The following is a 20429-nucleotide window of genomic DNA, read 5'->3' as shown; positions in this document are numbered from 1 at the left end:
TAAATACAAATACTCCAGATACTGTCTGGTGAGGAAAAAGTGAGGAGCATGGCGACCGATCCTACATTTGTGACACCTAAACAAGTATCTAAAGTCCCTAAAATTCAGATGGTCACGTTGCAACACATGCTCGACCTGCTGGAGGAAGGGGATTTTCTGGCAACTCTCGACCTGGAGGATGAATACTTCCACATCCGCATTCATTGAAAGCACCAGAGGTCCTTGCGTTTTGTCGTCCAGGGGCGGCATTACCAATTCAAGGCACGTCCCTTGGGTCTGAAATCAGCTCAGAGGGTATTTCCCAAATGCTGGCCCCAGTAGCAGCGCATTTATGCTGCAAGGAAATCCACATTTACCCTTATCTGGACAATTGGCTCATCCAGTCCCGCTCCCACGCACTTGCAACCTAGCACACGGTGTAGACCATACACCTTCTAACATTGCTCAGATTTTCCATAAATTATCCAAAGTCCTGTGTGGTGCCATTGCAGAACGCACTGTTCCTGGATGCCGGGCTCAACACCATCTCGTGTATGGCAACTCCCGTAGGGCAGAGGGTGAAAGCCATCCTGGGGAAGGTCCAGCGGCTGACCACAGTCCAGCCCATCTGGCCCATCAAATCCTTGTTTGGCATGATGTCTTCCTGCATTCGTTTGGTCCCCTTTTGCTGGCTCCAAATGCGACCTCTGCAGGAATTCTTGGATGCCAGGTGGCAGCAGGTCACAGGCACGTGAACTGATGGGATCACCCTGAATCAGGCATTCTGTCAAGCTCTTCAATGGTGGTCGGTTTGGCCACACCTCACTCAAGGAGCCCCCTTTTTTATCCCTCTGTACCAGGCTACAGTCACTACCGACGACCACTCTGGAAGGTCTCGCACAGGACAATCTCACACCAGAGGCCTCTGGCTCTTGGAGGAGAAGAACCTGGACATAAACATCCTGGAACTGCGGGTAGTGTTTGGGGCCCTCCAGTTGGTCCAGCCTCAGCTACAGGGGAAGTTGGTGCAGATCTTCACGGACAACACCACCACCATGTTTTACATCAGGAAACTGGATGCGTTCCTCTGATCTCTCCCTGGATGGCCAGTCCCTGTGGCGCTGGACCATTCTTCAAAACATGTTCCTCATCCCCCTTTTATCTGGCAGGTGTCTCCAATCTTCAGCGAGTGGGATCTTACCCAGATCGACCTTGCAGAAATTCACCAGCAGATATCCTCAGCCGAGGAGTCTAGGGGATGCCTTCTCGTTCCCCTGGGATGGGATATTCCTGTGCGCCTTCCCTCCAATTCCTCTACTCTTGTGTGTGATCAACACACTCGGGCGTTGCCACTGCAGGATGATCCTCATTGCACCGGTGTGGCAGAGGCAGATCTGGTACTCGGACCTTCTACATCTGTCGGTGGTCCTGGCTATCCAGCTGCCTCCACTTCCCGACCTTATCTCCAGAGAAAATGGATCAGTCCTGCTCCACGACCTGGCGTCACTGAGCCTCAATGCCTGGCTTCTGCAGCCCTAGAATTTGGGCACTATTACCCTTCTGCTGGAATGCAAGATCCTGGCCAAGGCCAGAGCTCCCTCGGCATTGTCTTGCTATAGGCACAACTGGAAGCACTTCACTGTGTGGCGCTGGGCACAGAAGATCATGCCCCTGCGGGTAATTGCTCTGCAGTTCCTCCCATATCTGCTCTCGCTGGTTAAAGCTGGCCTGGCTCACACCTCCATCAAGGTTCATCTGGCTGCCATATCCCGGTTCACACAGGCTCAAGGCAAGCTCTCCCTGTGGTCGCACAGGCTCATCAAAGAGTTCCTCAAGGGTCTCTTATGACTTTTTCTCCAGTGAAGGCTCCTGCCCTGGCTTGGGGACTCAATGTGGTCCGGTCGAAGCTTATGGGGCTTCCGTTTGAACCAATGCATTGTGCTCCTTTGAAATTTCTATTGTTGAAGGGCCGCCTTTCTAGTGACGATCACCTTGGCCAGGCGGGTTGGGGAGATTCAGGCCGCCTTGCCTGAAAGCAATCTTTATACTTCCACACGACTAAGGTGGCGCTACGGTTTCATCCCACCTTCATACCAAAGGTACCATCCGACTTTCATCTCAGGGAGCCTTTGGTTTTCCCTGTGAACCCTTCTACGCCTGCTGAAAGGATGTTGCATTTGTTATATGTTGCTCATGCCCTCAAGTTCTACGTGACATGTGCTAAAGACTTTCAGAAAACCTTTCTGCTCTTTATCAATTTTGGACCTGTGGGGACACGAGAAGGCCCTGTCTAAGGCTTCCCTATCCGGGTGGCTCTCTGGCTGCATCATGCACTGTGATCATCTGGTCAACCGATTGCTTCCATGCTGGCTGAGGGCCTACTCTACTAGAGCCATTGCAGCAATGACAGCATTTCGCTCTGGTGCTCTGTAGGGCTGCTATGTGGAGATCTACCCACTCTTTCACAAGATTCTTCTGCGTTGACCGGGATTCCAGGGATGCGTCCCGGGTCGGCCAAGTGGTGCTACGCAACCTGTTTTGTTTGTTTGAGGTAAGTCTGTTCCCGGGTTAAGCATATTGCTTCTGTGAGCCTTGCCTCCTCCCATAGTTGTGTATATGTACTGCTGTATAGTCATATTCTTGAGCATGTGAATCCATGCAAGACCCTATGCTGGAGAAGGTACAATGTACTTACCTGTAACTCTTGTTCTCCAGCATGGGTCTTGCATGGATTCACATGCAGACCCTCCCTCCTTCCCCCTCTCTTGCTCTTCTTGGTTCATACTGCCACTTCGTGTGCGCTACCAAATCTGAAGATGGCGCCACCGGTGAAGCTTAGGAGGACAAGTGTTATTGGCTGGGGGGCAGTAGGACCCAGAGTACACTGATTGGTTATATAGGAAACAAGCATTTTTAGAGTTTAAAGCGAAACGGCTTTCTTTTTACAGAGGATTCCCAGCCTGACGGGGAATATTCATGGGCATGTGAATCCATGCAAGACCCATGTTTTTATACCTTTTTATACTCATCCATAGGCCCCCGACCTACAACGCAACCTTCATAGATTACACTCTTTCGCAGAAGCTGTCACTAACATTGCCTTTAAACATGAACACCTGATCCTTCTCGACGATTTCAACATATGGTTCGATGAAGAGAACGTAAAACTTGCAGAAAACACGAACTAAACAGGAACTACGACAAATCAAGAAAGGAGCCATGGACACAGCGAGCTGCACCCCAGATGCGATCCCTGCCAATAAAAATCTAATTACAACAGCGCCTCCAATCCAAATACTTTGGAGCAACCACCTCATTATACCCTTTGTGGTCCAAATACCATCAAAAGCATCCAACAAGCACCAAAATAACCCCTGATCTCCAAAAGAACTGAATCGTCAAAAGCCATTGATCACCACCCTGAATGCAATGGGCATAAATGAAAGAACAGACCTAATCCGGAACTGTATCACGAAAACAATAGTAACATCTCACTGGAAAAACACTGTGATCCCATCGCGAAAGAAATACGTGGCTAGATAGTTCACACCAACTGCAAAGGCATGAAAAAAAAAAAGGAAACTAGAACAAGAATGGAGGAAAAACTTTGACCAAGACAAAAGAATAACATAGCAAAAACAGATTCGATCATAGAAAGCAGAACTTCTCAAAGCAAAAAAATACTGCAATGAATGGATTGTGAAAGCCAACAACACTCAAAGAATTGTTCAACATAAATGAGAAACCCTCCTGGGTGCAATAACTCACCAATCCCCTCTTAAACTATGCAACAATCTTGCAGATCTCTTAAAGAATAAAATCAGCAACCTACAATAGATCATACAAAGTAGACTTAGACCGACCCACCCGACTGTTCACCTCAACCAACCGACCCACAGACCAGGCTGAACTTCTTTCCCCAAATCTCAAGAGAAACATTCATCATCCTGGTGCACAAAAGCAACAAGGCAGACTCCCCAGCTGATCCCTGTCCACCAGACATCTACAAAACGATCCTTGCACAGGGAACACCATCAGAATACTACCTAAACCTCTTCAATGGGTCACTTTCTACGGGAAGTGTGCCATAAGCCTTCAAAGCGGCCTACATTAAACTACTCCTCAGATATACGACGGGCGATATTGAAGACCTCTCAAACTAAAGCCCTATATCAAACATTACATACCCGGCAAAACTAATAGAGATCTATATTTACAAACAAATACATCGAAAACAACCAGCTTTTTAGATCCGGCACAAGTAGGCTTTAGACCCATGAGAGCAATGGAGATTGCACTACTTTCTATATGGGACGACCTAAAGACCAATGCAGACTCCAGCACGTCCTCGGCACTGATATTATTCGATCTCTCTGCAGCCTTTGCCACTGTCAACCATAACACACTCTTCAAACGACGTGAAGGCATAGGGATCGGCAACACAGCACTCTGAATTACATCTTTTCTTTCCAGAAGACCAGAAACAATATGGCTAAAACCATTCAAATATGCACTGCTGAATACTACTTGTGGAGTGCCACAGGGATCCTCGCTATCCCCACTATTGTTCAACATCTACCCAACACCCATAGACAGCCTCATGAAAAGACACATCCTTGCATGCTACAATTACGAATACAATTACGGCGATAATATCCAAATCATCTACAAAACCAACAGCAATTAAGAGGAGAACCCCACGCTAAGACTGCATCAAAGAACTCTACCATTGGATGAACACTAATAACCTTAAAATTAACCCTGACTAAATGGAAATCATGATTTTACCCAACCACCCAGGAAACGGGACATCCCATGGTACACAGAACTGGGAACCCCACCTGAATCATCCAAAGTAGTCAAACCTGGGAATCCTAATGGACAATGAGCGAACACTAGAACCACAACGGGATAGTTAAAGAAATGCTTCTTTCTGCACACTACCAAAAAGATACTATCCTTCTTTTCCTTCATGCACTGAACACTTGCCATCAGCTCCCTCCTCATGTCCAGAATAGACTATACCAACAGTATATACCTTGGAAGGCCAGAATACATTATGAAGAAACAATAACAAATACAGAATGCAGCTGCCAGACTTCTCCTTAAACTCTGCCGAAGAGACCACATCACACCAACGCTAAGGATGCTGCATTGGTTCCCAGTCAAAAAATGAATCGCCTTCAAAACGATGTACATAACACACAGAGAAATCCACGGCCAGAGAGCGTAATTCATATAAAAGAAAATCACCATCTACAGAACAGCAAGAGCACTTGGATCCAGCAATGACGTCTGCCTAGAATCTAAATACTATGCAAGGAAAAAACTTGAGGATCAGCCTTATTGCATAGCCGTAAAACTCAAACTCCCTCCTGAAAGAAATGAGAACTACGGCTCTTCAGCTCCGTAGGGGAGGAAAACGCCTGAAAAACATCTACGCACCACAAAATGTGCTAATTCACGCAAAGAAACCCCACGAAACCAGTGACTAACTGAACACACCCAACATGAACTGAGGCCAACCGAAGGGACCTACCCCATCAATACAACCCAGCGTGCTAAACCATGAAAGTTAAACCTATCAGAAAACCTATCGGAACCCACCACTCTAATTACCCGATATCCTACACATACCAGCATTTAGCCTACTAGCATAGGTTAACCATATCCAACATATAGCCTAACTGTGTAAACTAGCCACATTCTACACTCAGCTTGTATGTGTAGGTTAGCCACATTCTGTATCTGGTATGATGATACAGCAAAGCCTTGTGCTCCCTGCCGTGCCTTGTGATGGGCACTGTGTAACATCTGTAACATTCGGGTCCCCAAGACGGATTGTTGGGGTGGGAAATGCATCGTACTTCAATAAACTGTTGGGGGCAAGAAATGTGCCGCACCAGGATGGATTGTGGGGGGGATGGGAGATGAATCGCACTTGGATGGGCAGTTCTGTAGGGGAAGTGCGCTGCGTTTGGATGGAGTGTTGGGGGAGGTAAGCGGGTCAAACCTGGATGAACAATTGTGAGCGGGAGATGTATAGCACTTGGATGGACTGTTGGGGTGAGAGATGCGCTGCGCTTGATGGGATGGCTTGGGGGGGGGGGCGGAAACTGCTGCGCCTCGAGGGAAGGTTGGGGACAGGGAATGTGCCTCACTTGGATGGATTGCTGGGGTGGGAAAGGCATCACACTTGTATGAACTGTTGGGGGTGGGAAATGTATCGCATTTGGAGGGATTGTCAGGTGTAGGAATTGTATTGCCACTGACCAACCATACTAAAAACTCACCTTTCTGCATACACACTCTCAAACTCTGAACTAAATACAACCACTCCTCTACCACACCACCAACTGCCGGCACTTCATAATACCACACATGAAACAAACCACACATAATCGCACCTCAACACCACATGACTGATACCTGCCAAAAACATACTAATGCTCAGTGACCGGTTTCTCCAAACTGAAGCGGCCAACAGCACATCAAAGCTCTCTTGCTCTTCTCCCTCTTAATCCCACTAACAAGCCCTGCAATCCTCCTTCCTTTGCAGACCCACCAGCGTGCCAATAGACCATGCAAGTGGCATCAGTGTGTGGTACAAGACCCATTAACATTAATGTACTATATATCCTGAAACAGATCTTGTGGCAACTATGTTGGTCGCCATGAAAATGGCCATCATGGGACTGGAGAAGGCAAGCAGATGTTAAACATGTAACAGATGTTGCAAATTATGCACACACATTTGCCCTAAAATGTATTTTTGGAAGAACAAATTGAGCTTGCCTTGTGTAAATGCACCTAGATTGGAGAGCTAATGATTCCTTGTAAATGAGCTAACTACTTAAAATAACTAGATAATCTGGAAAACAGTGGAACTAAAATAAAATGGATTGAAGTAATGACATTATACATTGTCTTTGAAACATAATTCGGATAATGTTTTGTATAAAAGTAAATTCAGATAATGAATTTCAAAAAGCAAGCTCTGGATATTTAAAAACCCTACTATAATCAACAGTGGAAGGCCCAAATATAGTTATAACTTTCTAAAACCCATGAAAAGAATGGTGAAGGAAAAGATAGGAAGTGTACGATGCAGCAAGCACAACAATGGAGATGAAAAGCTAGACTAAATATGTTTCAGATCTAAGATACAATTCATTCCATGATGCCCGTGTTAAACGTATTTCTTCTGAAATGAGCACGTTTCTCTAGCTGACAGGACTTTTGACTTGTTTAGCTGTTAATTGCATTCTGAATTATTTGGCAACCTCCATTTTAGGATTTGCTTTTTGCTGATGATAAAGGTCCTATACATTAATTTCTTCATTGGTGCTGGTGTTGCTAATTCATGGGGACAAATGCAGGGAAGAGGATCCCCAGGAATCTTTCAGTCAGACACAAGTTCAATGCGTTCTTAAACCTCTTACCAGAAAGAGTTAAGTAAGATCACAGTATATTAATATTTGCAGTAATTATTCTTGCAGCTCCAACATGTATTGGAAGACCAAGATCTACATATTCTCTCTGGGAATCAGTAGGGATGGGGAAGAATTTGCTTTTATGTATAATGCAAGTTGAAATTTATTTTCATTGAAGTCCTATTTAAGCAGACTCTTGAGCATGTGTTACTTTTACTTGAGATTTCATTTATCTCTTCCATCCATGTTCGCAAGACATTTTCTGATTGGCAAATAGTTAAACCCCATTGGAAGTGCTCCTCGTAACCGAACATTAAGGAGTGGGCATGTGATTCATCCAAGTTAACTTCATTGTTGACAATAAGGAATACACAAAAGCAATTGGATACATGTCAGAATATGGCCATACATTACAGATGAGAATGGATTATCCTTGGTGATGGTTTTGATGCAATGCTGTAATTGTTAATGTACTGCCTCTGCAACCGTTTCCTCTTCCTTTTTGCTGTTGGAGCTGTTTTTCACTGCTCCATTATCAGATAAGTGTAACTAACTTATATTTATAGAATATAATGGTTTGTGTACTGATTGTTAAGAAAGCTGTTGATTTTAAAATATGTAACATTGTGATTTCACAGTCATGGCATTAACTGTTCATTGATAATAAAAACAACATTAAAATATTTTAACACCCTGCAATTCACTATGACGACATGCTTCTTGATTTTTATCCCCCCCCTACAGACCTAGTATGTCTGGACTGCACTTGGTGAAGAAGGGGCGAGAGCACAAAAAAATGGATCTACATAGGGATTTTACTGTTGCGTCACCTGCTGAGTTCGTCACTCGGTTTGGAGGAAATCGCATAATAGAGAAGGTATGGCGTACACGTTTGTTGAAATAGGTTTTGTGTCTTGGTTATGTATCCCTCAACTTTTGCACAGTTTTAAAATGCATACTAAAAGATTTGTTTATCTTAACAGATCTTAGTGGGTCATGCAATGCATTTTCCGGATACCTTGAATACGTTGTTTGGAATGTGTCAACCATGAATTAGCTCTTCAAAATAAATTTGATGTCAGCAATATCAAGCAAAACACAGGAGCCTCCTGGGACAGTTTTCAGATTACATACATTTCCTACTTTTAAACTTTTGTATTTTCCTTCGAATGGCAGAAGAAAGATACTTTCCCCCCAAAGTGGTAGTGTATTGAGGATATATGGGGGAGCAGTTTATGCAATTAGACTGATGCACAGATCATGGATTAGCTTATTTAAAACTTAGATTTCCATCACCATCAAATGATGCAAAAACTCTTAACGCTGCAGAATTTTTAAATGATTGAAGCTCAAGTTTTATAACAGAACACAGGTTGGTAAGAAATGTTAGCACATGCATCTGAGCTTTAGGGGCTAAGCAACTTACTAAGGTGCTCATAAAGGTGACAATCACTATTGTTGTTATACCACACTTAAAGTGCTGGCACATTCACATCCTATTAAAACACATGATTCTTCGAGCAGTATCACTCTGTCCCGCCCAATCAAACGATGGGCATGGTTTGTAGATATGACATGAAAGGAGGTTATCAAGGGAGGCAGAACCATCAGCAGCTCCTTTATGGTCTATTGGTGTCATTAACCTCGGATAGGTTGAAAAGCACTAGTTAATGGTTCCTTTCCACTTTGAACTCCGCTTTTGGTTTAGTCCAAAGGTTGTCTTTCTCTGCCACCACCATAAAAGCAAATGGCTTAACTCTTATCTCTGCACTGGCTGCCTTCATTACCAGTTCATTTGAACATGGCTGTCCCCTAAATTGATTGATTGATCCAAACCACAGTATGACTTCATCCGGAATCACGTGTTGCAGACCCCAGTGGCAACGGAAACTAAAAACCTTTTTCCAATACTTCATTTTTAAAAAATTTTTTTTATTGTTGCTCTGGTCAAATTAATTCAACATTCATCAAAATAAAATACATGCAATTTGCAAATAATGTTACAAATAAAATACAACTATTCAGTTATTATTTCTTTCAATTAACTTATAGTCCAAAGTTTAAAAGAATTAGGGTATGATGATAAATTAACATACGAAGATATTCATACATGATTTCTTTCCTTATGTGTATACAGTTTTGTTATTATGTAAATATCTATAAAAAATTGACTTATTATCTACACTTTTTTTTTTTTTATTCCAACAACATTTTATTGATTTTTACAAGATGGAATATTACATGCAACAATGCAATACAGGTCAACATAAGCATTAATTAGAGCCTTTATAGTTTATTTCGAGTCGTAGAGTGGAGGAGAAAATGGGTGGTTCCTGAATGCGGCGGTTGGGCGGGCAAGATCTGAGTGAATGTTCCCCTATGTTCTGGAGTGTTCGGGGTCCGGTCGGGCGTTAGTAGAGGGGGCTGCATTGGAGCCATCTGGTGAGCGGCGGCCTCCTGGTGAGGGTTGGGTATTTGGCCGCGTAGTCAAGGAATGGGTCCCATATATTTAGGGTTCTATTTAAGGAATCCAAGCGGATTGCAGTGATTTTTTCTGATACTGCAATCTCCCAGCATTTGGCCCACCATGGGGCAATCGAGGGGCCATTTTTGTCTTTCCATAATCGAGCCATTACAATCTTTGTGGCCAGCAGTAGATGGTTGCAGAGGCGGGAGATATGGCCTGAAATTGGGAACGCTCCATCGCCGATTTCGCCCAGAAGGACGATTCCTGGGTCCCATGGGATTGAGAGGCCAGTTATTTCCTTAATGTGCTTCAGCACTTCTTTCCAATATATTTCTGCCTTTGGGCATGTCCATACTAAGTGGTAGAGGGATCCAGGGGTTTGACAGCCTCGCCAGCATGAGGCGGGAAAATCTGGGTTGGCTTTATTGATTTGTGTGGGGGTGATATAGTATCTGAAGCACAGTTTATAGCCTCCTTTATTCGTGACACATTGAGAGCTTTTATGTAGTCTAGTCCAAATTTGCTCCCAGCTTTCTACTGCTATTTCCTAGCCAATATCCTTTTCCCATTCCGTCATATATCTTTCTTTCTTTGCTGGATCCGATCTGTCGAGGAGCCGGTATATGGTGGATATTCTACCTTTGTTGGTCGGGGATGTTAGCGTGAGTTCCAGGGCTGTTGGTTCTCTCGAGCATTTGTCCCGAGTCCTTCTGTGGGACATCCAGTGCCTAATTTGCGAGTATCGGAATCTTTCCCGTTCACCCAGTCCGAATTTTGTTTTACATCTCTCGAAGGTGATGGGGGAGCCATCTTCCATGAAGTCGCCAGTTTTTGCCAGGCCCCCTGCTATCCATGCGTGGAAGTCTCGAGGCGGGTTTCCAGGGGTGTAGTCTGGGTTGTTTCAGATGGGAGACATGGGTCCCAGGTAGCTGCGAAGTCCCCATTTCCGCGCTGCGGTTTTCCAGCAATGGGTTGTGGTAGTCGTGGCCGATAGTGGCCCTGAGTTGGGTTGTGGTTTTGGTGTTGGCAGGTGTGGGAGATCATGTAGTGGGACCGGGCACCAGGATTCTTCGATTTGACGCCATAACGGTGGGTCTACTTCTTGCACCCAGGCGAAAGCGTGGGATAGTTGAGCCGCTAGCGAGTATCCGGCAAGGTCAGGGACACCCATTCCACCTAGGGGTTTGCTTTTCATCATGATTCGTTTATTGATCCTGGGCCTCTTCCCTCCCCAGACAAATTCCATTAATTTCTTTTGTAGTGCTCGTATGGCCGGGGGTGGGATTTGCAGTGGTAGCGATGCACATTGATATAGCCATCTGGGTATTAGGTTCATTTTCACAGCTGATTCGACCGAACCATGAGATTTCTTGTTGTTTCCATCTTTTAAGATCGTTTTGCAGCGCACTGAGTAATTGTGGGATGTTTTTGGAGTATAGGTGCATTGGATTTCCGGTGATATGTACTCCGAGGTAGTCTATGGCATCTTTGGCCCAGGGAATTGGTGAGAGTGGAGCGAGCGCGGCCTCGTCTAGGTGAGATAGATTGATGGGTAGTGCTGAGGATTTTGTTAGGTTGACTTTAAATCCTGACATGGTGCCGAATTTCTTGATCTCTTTCCATAGGGTCCCCAGGGAGGCTGGGAGGTCCGTCATCGTTAACATCACGTCGTCGGCATAGAGTGCAATTTTATACTCGCGGTTTCCCACCTGGATACCTTTTATGGTTTCACTTCGTCTGATTCTGGCGGCGAAGGGCCCCATGGATAGGGCAAAGACCAGGGTTGAGAGCGGGCAGCCCTGTCTAGTGCCTCTCGTGATACGGATGTGGTCGGATCTCGTGCCATTTAACTCTGAGTTGTGTAGTGGGGATTTGATAGTTGGCCATGACCCATGCTGTGAAGATAGGGCCGAAGCCAAAGCGTTGGAGGACTTCGTGAATGTATCCCCAGTCCACTTGATCAAAGGCTTTGTGGGCATCTAGTGCAATTACAGCCATTTTTGTTTTGGATTTGTGAGCGCATTCAATTAGATTTAGTACTCGCCGTATGTTGTCATGGGTCCCTCTGCCAGGGATAAATCCTGTTTGATCACGGTCGATTAGGCTTGGAAGAGTCGGGCCCAGTCTTCTGGCTAGCACTTTGGCAAAGATCTTCCTGTCATTGTTCAGGAGCGATATGGGCCGATAGGAATCTGGCAGTTCGGGGTCTTTTCCGGGTTTGTGCAGCAGGATCGTGATTGATTCAGCCATGGATTTAGTGACGGTTTTCGTGGATAGGAAGGAATTGAATAAGGCAGATAGTTGTGGAGCCAGGACTCTGGCGAATCTTTTGTAAAAGGTTGCGGTTAGGCCGTCTGGGCCTGGTGCGGAGGGTTTGAGAGCTTTGATGGCTTCGATGATTTCTTCTTCTCCGATGGGAGCCTCCAGATGCTCCAGGTGGTTGGTATTGCGGGGCGCTAGTGTGTTTAAGTATTCTGGTAGATCTTTTAGATTTAACGGATCGCTGGACATTATAGAAGTATGGTATCTCAGTAGTTCGCTTATTTTCTCCGATTGGGAGAAGAGCAGTTTTCCATTTCCCCCTCGTAATTTGAGTATGTTGTTCCGACTACGGAGCACTCTTAGCTTCTGTACTAATATCCTATTTGCTTTGTTTCCTTTGGCGTAGTAAAATTGCTTTGTGTACGCTAAGGATTTGGCTGTCCGGTCGGCGCAGTGCATTTCCAAGGCTGTTTTTTGCCTTCCTCCGGGCTCGCTTGGTTTTCCTTGAGTATTGCATTTTTAGCTGTGACTCGTGGAGGGCTACTTCCTTTTCTAGTTTGGAGGAGGCTATGTCTGATATCCTTCGCTGCTCTGCTCTGGCCCCTATTAATACGCCCCTAACCACCGCCTTCATTGTGTCCCAGATTATGCTGATGGGAGATGTTTGTGTGGTGTTTTCTTCAAAGTATTTTATCAATGAGTCCTCCACTTCGGCCCTTATACTCATGTCTAGAAGGAGTGAATCATTCAGTTTCCAGTACCTTTGAGGGGGGATTTCTGGCCTGAGATGGCTACATTTACAGCTATCGGGGAGTGGTCGGAGATCATGCGTGTGTGGATATCCGTGTTGATGACACAGGGGACGAGGATGCCGGGGATTAAAATTAGGTCAATTCTTGAGTATCCCTTATGAACGTTGGAGAAATGTGTATAATCTCTTGCGGTGTTGTTTTGTATTCTCCATGCATCTACTGTCTCTGTTTCTCTGAACAACTTGTGTAAGGCAAGGGCCTGTGTGTAATCATTGTTCGTGGCGGGAAGAGTTTTGTCTAGCAATGGGTTAGGGATGGTATTGAAATCTCCGCCGATGAATAGGTGGCCTTCACGGAATGATAGGATTGTTGATAAAATGTCGTTTAAGAACTTGCTTTGGGAGGTATTGGGGCTGTAAATTGAGGCTAACGTGATGGGAAGTTCTTCGAAGATGCCTTTGAGAGCAGGTAACGGCCTTCTGGGTCTCTTCTTATTGTGATGTTGAGTAGAGGAATTTTGTTGCTGAGAATAATTGCCACCCCCCTTCTCTTTGAGCCAGAAGTGGCGAAGAAGGACTGTTTGTATCTCTTGAATTTTATGCGGCGTTCATCCTCTGCGAGTAGATGTGTTTCTTGCAGTAGGACAATGTCTCCTGCCAGTTTTCTCCAGGCGGTGTTCCACCGATCTGCGTTTTCTTGGTGAGTTCATCCCCTGTATTTTCCAGGAGAGAAATCTTAACTCTCTTGTATTAGTCATCTCTGGCGGCGTGGCGATGAGGATGCATCGTGGGATTTATCTCTGGACTGCTCTGTGGGATTTGAGTAAGGCCTGTTGAGTGTAATGAGTTGTGGGCTTGTTTTCGTATGTTGTTGCATGTTGTATTGCGGAGTCTTTGAATGACTCTGGGGACGGTGAATAACCGTGCTGCGTAAAGCATTCTTGTAAGTTTCCGAACTTTTCCTGTATCTTTTACTTCTTTCCCAACGTTGAACTGGTAGATGGAACTTCTACCTACTGCCACTGGGGAACTTGTGGCACCAATGCGCTCGTTGTGGCCAACTGGGCCGTCAAGACGAACCGGGTGCAAGCTCGTCGAAGGACCTGCCTCTGTATGTGAGCATATGAGTTGCTTGCGATGATATCAGAGGGGCTTCATTTGGTCTTGGGAGACCACTGCTTGAGGAAACCATTGTTTCCCGGACCGGGGAGCTGCCGCTGTGTGCTCAGCCCCTGTCGCCGTCTTTTTTCGGGGGGCCTCTGAGTCTGCGCCGTCTGTTGGACTTGGACCATGACCCTCCTGGGGAATCGTCTCTGGGAGGGTGAGCTGGTTCTTCCGGCACGGCGCTGGGGTCGGCACTGCTTATGTCCACGAGTTTCCCCGCCTCTCTCAATGACTGTATTTGTCTCTGTGTTCCGTCCCATTTGAATTTCACTGAAGTGGGAAATCCCCAGTGGTATGGGATTTTCTTCTCTTGTAGCCAGGTTGTCAGGGGCCGCATTGCTTTCCGTTTCAAGAGTTTTGCGCTCGCTAGGTCTTGATAAAGGGAGATCGTAGACCCTCTGAAGGTGATCTGTCTCATTTGCCTTGCTTCTCGCAAAATGTCCTCTTTTATCTGAAAGAAGTGTATTCTAGCCAATACATCCGGGGGGAGAGTGGAAGTTTTCCTTGGAGTAGTTCTGTGCACCCGGTCCAATTCTAGGGGAGAAGTGTCTGGGAGGGTGATGATGAATCGAAAAAGATCTGATATGTAAGCTTTCAGGTCTGGTTCCGGAATAGTGGTTGGGATGCCTCGGACTCTAATGTTGTTCCTCCTTGATCGATTTTCAAAATCCTCCTGTTTTGCATCCAGGATGTTACATCTTGCTTCGAGGGCAGCTTTCCGGACCTTGTTATGTTCATCTTCGAATCTTTGGTCACAGACTTCGGATTCGATTTCGGCGGTCCGATGTTCCATTTCCCCCATTCTTTTGTCAAGTGTGTTTATTTTCTTAGTGATTTCCTCAGAGCTTTTTTGGATTTCCCTTGTTAGGGCTACTAATAGGTCTTGCAGGTCAGCTTTGGTTGCAGCCTGAGGTGAAATGGGATCTGTTTCTATGGCTGGTGGAGTGCTATTTTTGATAGTATCCCCCGGTGGGTCGGCTTTCTTAGCTCTTTCGGTAGCAGCGGAAGACATGAGGGTGATAATGTCAGATTGTTTAGGTGCCTTCCCGCTTTTAGACATTGTCGTGGGGGATTGAGGAGAGTGGCGGTGCCTCGGTGTTAGTGAGGTGATGAGAGCTAAGTGGTGTTCGGGAGATTTTAGGGCCGGGCCTTTGAGTCCAATGGCGGAAGTTGTCTGAGCCAGGGGTGAGTAAATCTGGGTTCGGAGGAGTTCTGGAGGCGTGAAGGCGCAGAAAACGGATTGGGGGCTGCGCCGGAATCCCAGGTGGATCAGGAGAGATTTGGAGATATGGGATCTCAGAAAGTCAGGCCAGCGAGTCCGTGGAGCTTCACTCCGCCGCACCCCCGGTGCAAGTAGATTGCCTTCCCACACTCCCCCCGACTCCTCACCTCCCGACTCCGGTGCTGGGGTGTTATGCAGCTGTAGTGAACACGTGTATTTCCTGCGACCAGGAGCAGCCTGCGGAGATGTTGGGGGTACCAACCCCAGCAGGACTGTGGAGTGATGGTCCAGGAGGGGGGCCCGGAGCATTGCTGAGCAGGTAGCAGTTGGCCTGGATGTGATTGATGTGGTGGCTGTGGGGAGGCGAACCAAGGCGCGTTCCGATGTTGTTGTGGGGGAGGGGGGGGCAGGGGGCCCCGTTGCTGTGGTGAGTGCTTCGGGCTCTGGCGGAGGTCCTCAAGATGGGCGCCGGGCTTGGAGGTGCCGGAGCTGCAGGAGTAGTAGATCGGGTCCTAGGACCCTGGACCGCTGAGTTAGTCCAAGAGGGTAGCGCTGTGGTGAGCCGGGAGTACCACCGTTTATGTAGTGTCCTGATGAGGGAGGCCCGGGAGTCGGAGCCTCAGTGGATCTGATGCAGGGCTTGGAGTGCGAACCCCCCTGGCGGGCTTGATAGCCGGCCAAATGTGGGCCCTCGAGCTCCGGCGGCGAGGAGGAAAGCTGATGGCCTCCTGCGGCGGGCTGTATGCGTGGAGGCAGGCTGGCCGTGCGGCGAGCAGTGCTGTTTGATTCCGGGCACAGGAGGGAAGGGGGCTGTCCAGCGGCTGCGTCCCGGCCAACTGGCGAGAAAGAAGAGTTGATTGTACCTCTGCCCGGGGTGCAGTTCTGCTTCAGGCGTGTGCGGGCTCGCTCTCGTCCGGCTCAGATGCCGTGAGTTCCCGTTGGGGCCCCCGCGTTCGTTGGTGCCGTCAGGAGCTTCGAGGGTGCCTGTGGTTGTATGTGTGCAGGTAGATGTCCTTGGCGCGAGCAAGGCCGATCCGCTCCACACCAGGGCTCGGACGCGCAGATGGCGGCCAGTGGCCGCGTCCCGGCAGGCGAGGGGAGAATCAGAGTTGGCGCCTTCGTTTCCTCGGGCGCGACGCTGCTTCAGGCAATGCTTGATGGGGGAGGCTGAGAGATGGGTCCAGGGGCAGTGTGACACCACAGCAGGCGACGAGCAAGCAGACACCGGATCATCACGGACGGATGCCGATCGGCAGGGCTTCTGTGTCCGTTCCGCCCCCTCCTGGGTAGGCTCCGGCTCTCAAAGCTGCGGCGGCCATTTTACCGCTGAGTGGGACCCGGGGCTGTTGAGAGGTCTCCCGCGGCCGTCTCAGAATGAAACCAGGACCCACTTGGTCGGTGAGTGCTGGGGAGGTTCCCCCACCGGTGGCTTCAATCCCAGGAAAAAACAGAGGCTGGAAACGGGGATTTTGTGGAAAGGCGCATTGGGCCAGACGGGAGAACTCAGGAAGTCATTCCAGACGAGTCGGCTCCAGGCCACGCCCTCCTATCTACACTCTTTTACTGTTATCCTTGCTCTATGCTCTCTACCATCTTCCTGTTTTGTGGATGTAACTTTGCTCCCAACGTCTAACTGTTCTATGCGACTTACCTTCTTCCTGCAACGTGGAGACAACCTGTCCTCGCCCTTTCCCCTTACTTTTGTAACTAAGCTGTAAGATCTCTTGTAACCTGCACCCTGATACCTCTGGGTCCGGCGCGCACAACAAATAAACAAACAACTGGTTCTTTTATGTCCGTGATTTTTCATCCCGCTAAATGTTTTGAATTGCCACATTGGTCACATTCATTTTTATACTGTTTAGATAATTTATAATTGCATATCTTGGGCATTTCTTATTAGTATGAAATAGGGCTGCCCACAGTTGATCTGAAGTTAAACATACATTTTCTTCAAAATAGCATTTTGAAATATCTGACTCTTATGGGTAGTAATTCATCACTTTCTACCATTAGACATTTCGTGGTTTCAAGCATCTTGATGCAAAATCGGCAGTTTACCTTTTCTTGAGGTATCATTTTCCATTTATGGAGAATTTCCTTGGTGGGCCAAATATTTAGCCTAAAGCGTAAAAAGTCTGCACGATGGCTGGGATGTGGAGATCGCATTAGATAAGTCTCTGATTTACCATCTCGTTTTTAGACAAAATGGATTTTGATTGAATTTTTGCAACTTTATACAGCTTCTTCTGGTTTAAATCCAATCATCTGTCCATAATTTGCATTTAGCTTTGTTTGGATTCCCCATCAATAGTATTTGATGCTTTTTGTGCTTTATTACGCCATGGTATCACAAATTCATCATCTGCCATTTGAAGGTGCTTTGATATTAGCTTTAGTAATCCATTTTCAATTTGACCCATTATACATTTCCTGTACAACATGCAGATTTTCCATTTGTACATTGCGTATAAAGATATTAAGATATAAGACCCAACTCATGTCTAATAATAGATAATGATTCTGACATTGGTAACATAAGAGCTTTCTTCCAATATAAACGTTCCGGTTTGGACCAGTAGGAATACGATTGACATTTCTTTGTTTCTGAACCATAAAGTATGGTTGGTACAAACTTCTGTTTATAATACACAATTAACGGCTCAATTGAACAGTTGCAATACTTTATTCTTATTTTGGTGGTTTGTGACAATGCTATGAGTTGTTTTGTTTTGATATAATCCTCATAAGGTATATCTCGAGGATGGTTGTTCACACAGACACCTGGATATATGTATGATGCCACGGTCTGTATGTTAACATTCTGTAACTGCCACTGATTGTATTTATTTTTTTGCTTGGCAGTTCCAAATTGCATCAATTGTGTTTTAGTCGTATTGCTATTGATGCAATTTTTTAGAGCATACTTATCTAATGCATTCAACAGAGTTCTTAAACCACCAGGTGACATAGATATGGGAATCCTATCATCAGCATAGAGTAACCCATTAATTGGTATCCCTTGCAGTCTTAACAAGAATACCGAAATAGGTGCACACCTAATGTGTTAGACTTTAGAAGGTAATAAATGGAGTTCTCAATTAAGTTTTCAGGTGCGGGGGAGGAACTGAGATCCTGGCACAAGACCTCCACACATAACAAAAATAGAGAAAGAGAAGATTCAAGCTTTTGAACCCTCCCGTCCCCTGCACACTATCATGTGTTGGCTAAACCAACTACTATAACATTAAGGTAATAATGTCCATGAATAAATAATGAAATTCAAACAAAACTAATTTTGGAAAAACACAAGTGTATATATTTTGTTTTGGATTAGATTGTGCATTGGATACAAAGACAAAGATAATCACAATGTTGTTACAGAGAAAGAAAATAAATTGAGGAAATGTTGCCAGTAGTCTGCTTTCAATTGGCGACGCGTTTCGAGGATGGACTCCTCTTCTTCTTAGGCCTAAACAGACTATAAACAAATATACATATTATCAAAAACAAAGTTTGACCAAAAGTATTATAAAGTGATTCCTAAAACGTTGAAGAATCTCTAAATAACAAAAAAGTAACTGTTTCTAAGGTTACAATCAACACAATGTTAATATATTCACATCCACATCAATTTGTATTTCATAAAGTTTATAAGGACCATAATAGTTCAAAAAGACCAGTCAAATCAATAATTCACAAATGAGCGCCCCTAAAGAGGAGCATGCCGCTTAAGTGGCGAGAGACCCAATATGACTCCCCGTCCGCCTTCCCCAATATCCAGAGTGGAGAAAAATAGAAATAGTAAGTCGGAATTACCTGATGAAGTAGAATGTAGTGAGCGCAATATATAATGCCCCAAAGGAAACGAGGGGTTTTGCGTATCTGCTTCAAAGAATGAATGATGGTTACCAATCGATCAGTATTTAATGCAGATAGCTTTATCTGAAAGGGAATATTTGAAATAGATCGGACATTGGTATCAAGAATCGTGTAAACCGTAGCAAAAAATGCCAATAAGTGTCAAAAGTTAGTTAACGTAATCGTGTATGTACAGATAACTAAATCATCCCAAACATGGGGGGGGAAGGGATCTCTAGGCAGGTGCAAGGCAAGGGCTTTATAAAATGGATCTATCAACCAGATACTTATGACTTACGCTGTTCTCGTGTAGTATAGTTGGATTTCCAAGATCTCTTTGCGGTAGACTCATATGACTGTGGTTGCACCGACATCCACACAACAATAATTCCCACAGACCCTGGAATGACTCGAGTGTTTGTGAAGCAATATCGTTTGCCTCTCGCATCCATGGAGTCCCTTAATGAAATAATTAAGAACCTTGAGTCCCGGGGAATAATCCGTCCAGTACACAGCACCTTCAATAACCCGGTGCTGGGAATATTGAAGCCAAACGGCCAGTGGAGACTCTGTGCCGACCTTAGGGAGCTCAACAAACGGGTCCATACTTCCCGATGGCCTCTGCCCTACATTGACCAAAGGCTGGCCCAGATTCAGGGGTCACAGGTATTCACTGAAATAGACCTGACCAATGGATACTGGACCGTGCCTGTCAGTAGGGAGGACCAATACAAACTGGCTTTTACCTTTGGGGGCCAGCAGTACACATGGACCCGGACTCCCTTCAGATACCTCAACTCCGGCAATGAATTCAACATTTTCCTACACAAGGCCATGCCCGACCTGGGTGCGAGGGGTAACCCGGCTTATGTAGATGTCCTCATTAAAAGCTCAACTGTTGAGGAATACATAGCGGAGATCCGTTATGTCCTGACCCAGTTGAGGGCTGCCGGAGCAAAACTTTCCTTCCAAAAAGCACAGTGGTGTAGAACCCGTGTTAATTTCTTGGGGCATGAGATTACTCCTCAGGGTCTCTGTCCCCAGGAAAAGAAAGTGGAAGCACTTCAGAAACTGAAAGACCCCACAACTCTGCGGGAACTAAGGAGCCTCCTTGGACTGACTAATTACAGCAGAAAGTTCATTGAGGGCTACGCAGAGATCACCAGACCCCTGATTCATCTCTTGAAGGGGGGGTCAAGTGGGAATGGGGTCCAGAACAATCCAAGGCAGTAACACAGCTCAAAACAAGCCTCTCACAAGCGCCTTGCCTAGCTTACCCTGTCAGAAATG

At 45.9% G+C, this 20429-nt stretch overlaps 1 protein-coding gene across 1 annotated transcript in view; it reads left to right on the top strand.

The window, feature by feature from the left end:
• Positions 1-20429, top strand: part of ACACB (acetyl-CoA carboxylase beta) — a 3851763-nt gene that overhangs the window by 542912 nt on the left and 3288422 nt on the right. The window contains exon 3 of the mRNA XM_069619430.1: positions 8157-8289. Within this exon, the coding sequence (XP_069475531.1) occupies positions 8157-8289 (133 nt within the window). The remainder of the gene's footprint in view (positions 1-8156; positions 8290-20429) is intronic.

This window comes from Ambystoma mexicanum, chromosome 10 (assembly GCF_040938575.1).
Source record: "Ambystoma mexicanum isolate Mex_15411 chromosome 10, UKY_AmexF1_1, whole genome shotgun sequence".
Lineage (NCBI taxonomy): Eukaryota > Metazoa > Chordata > Amphibia > Caudata > Ambystomatidae > Ambystoma > Ambystoma mexicanum.
The sequence above is the reverse complement of the archived record's forward strand: the minus strand, read 5'-3'. Positions and strand labels throughout refer to the sequence as shown.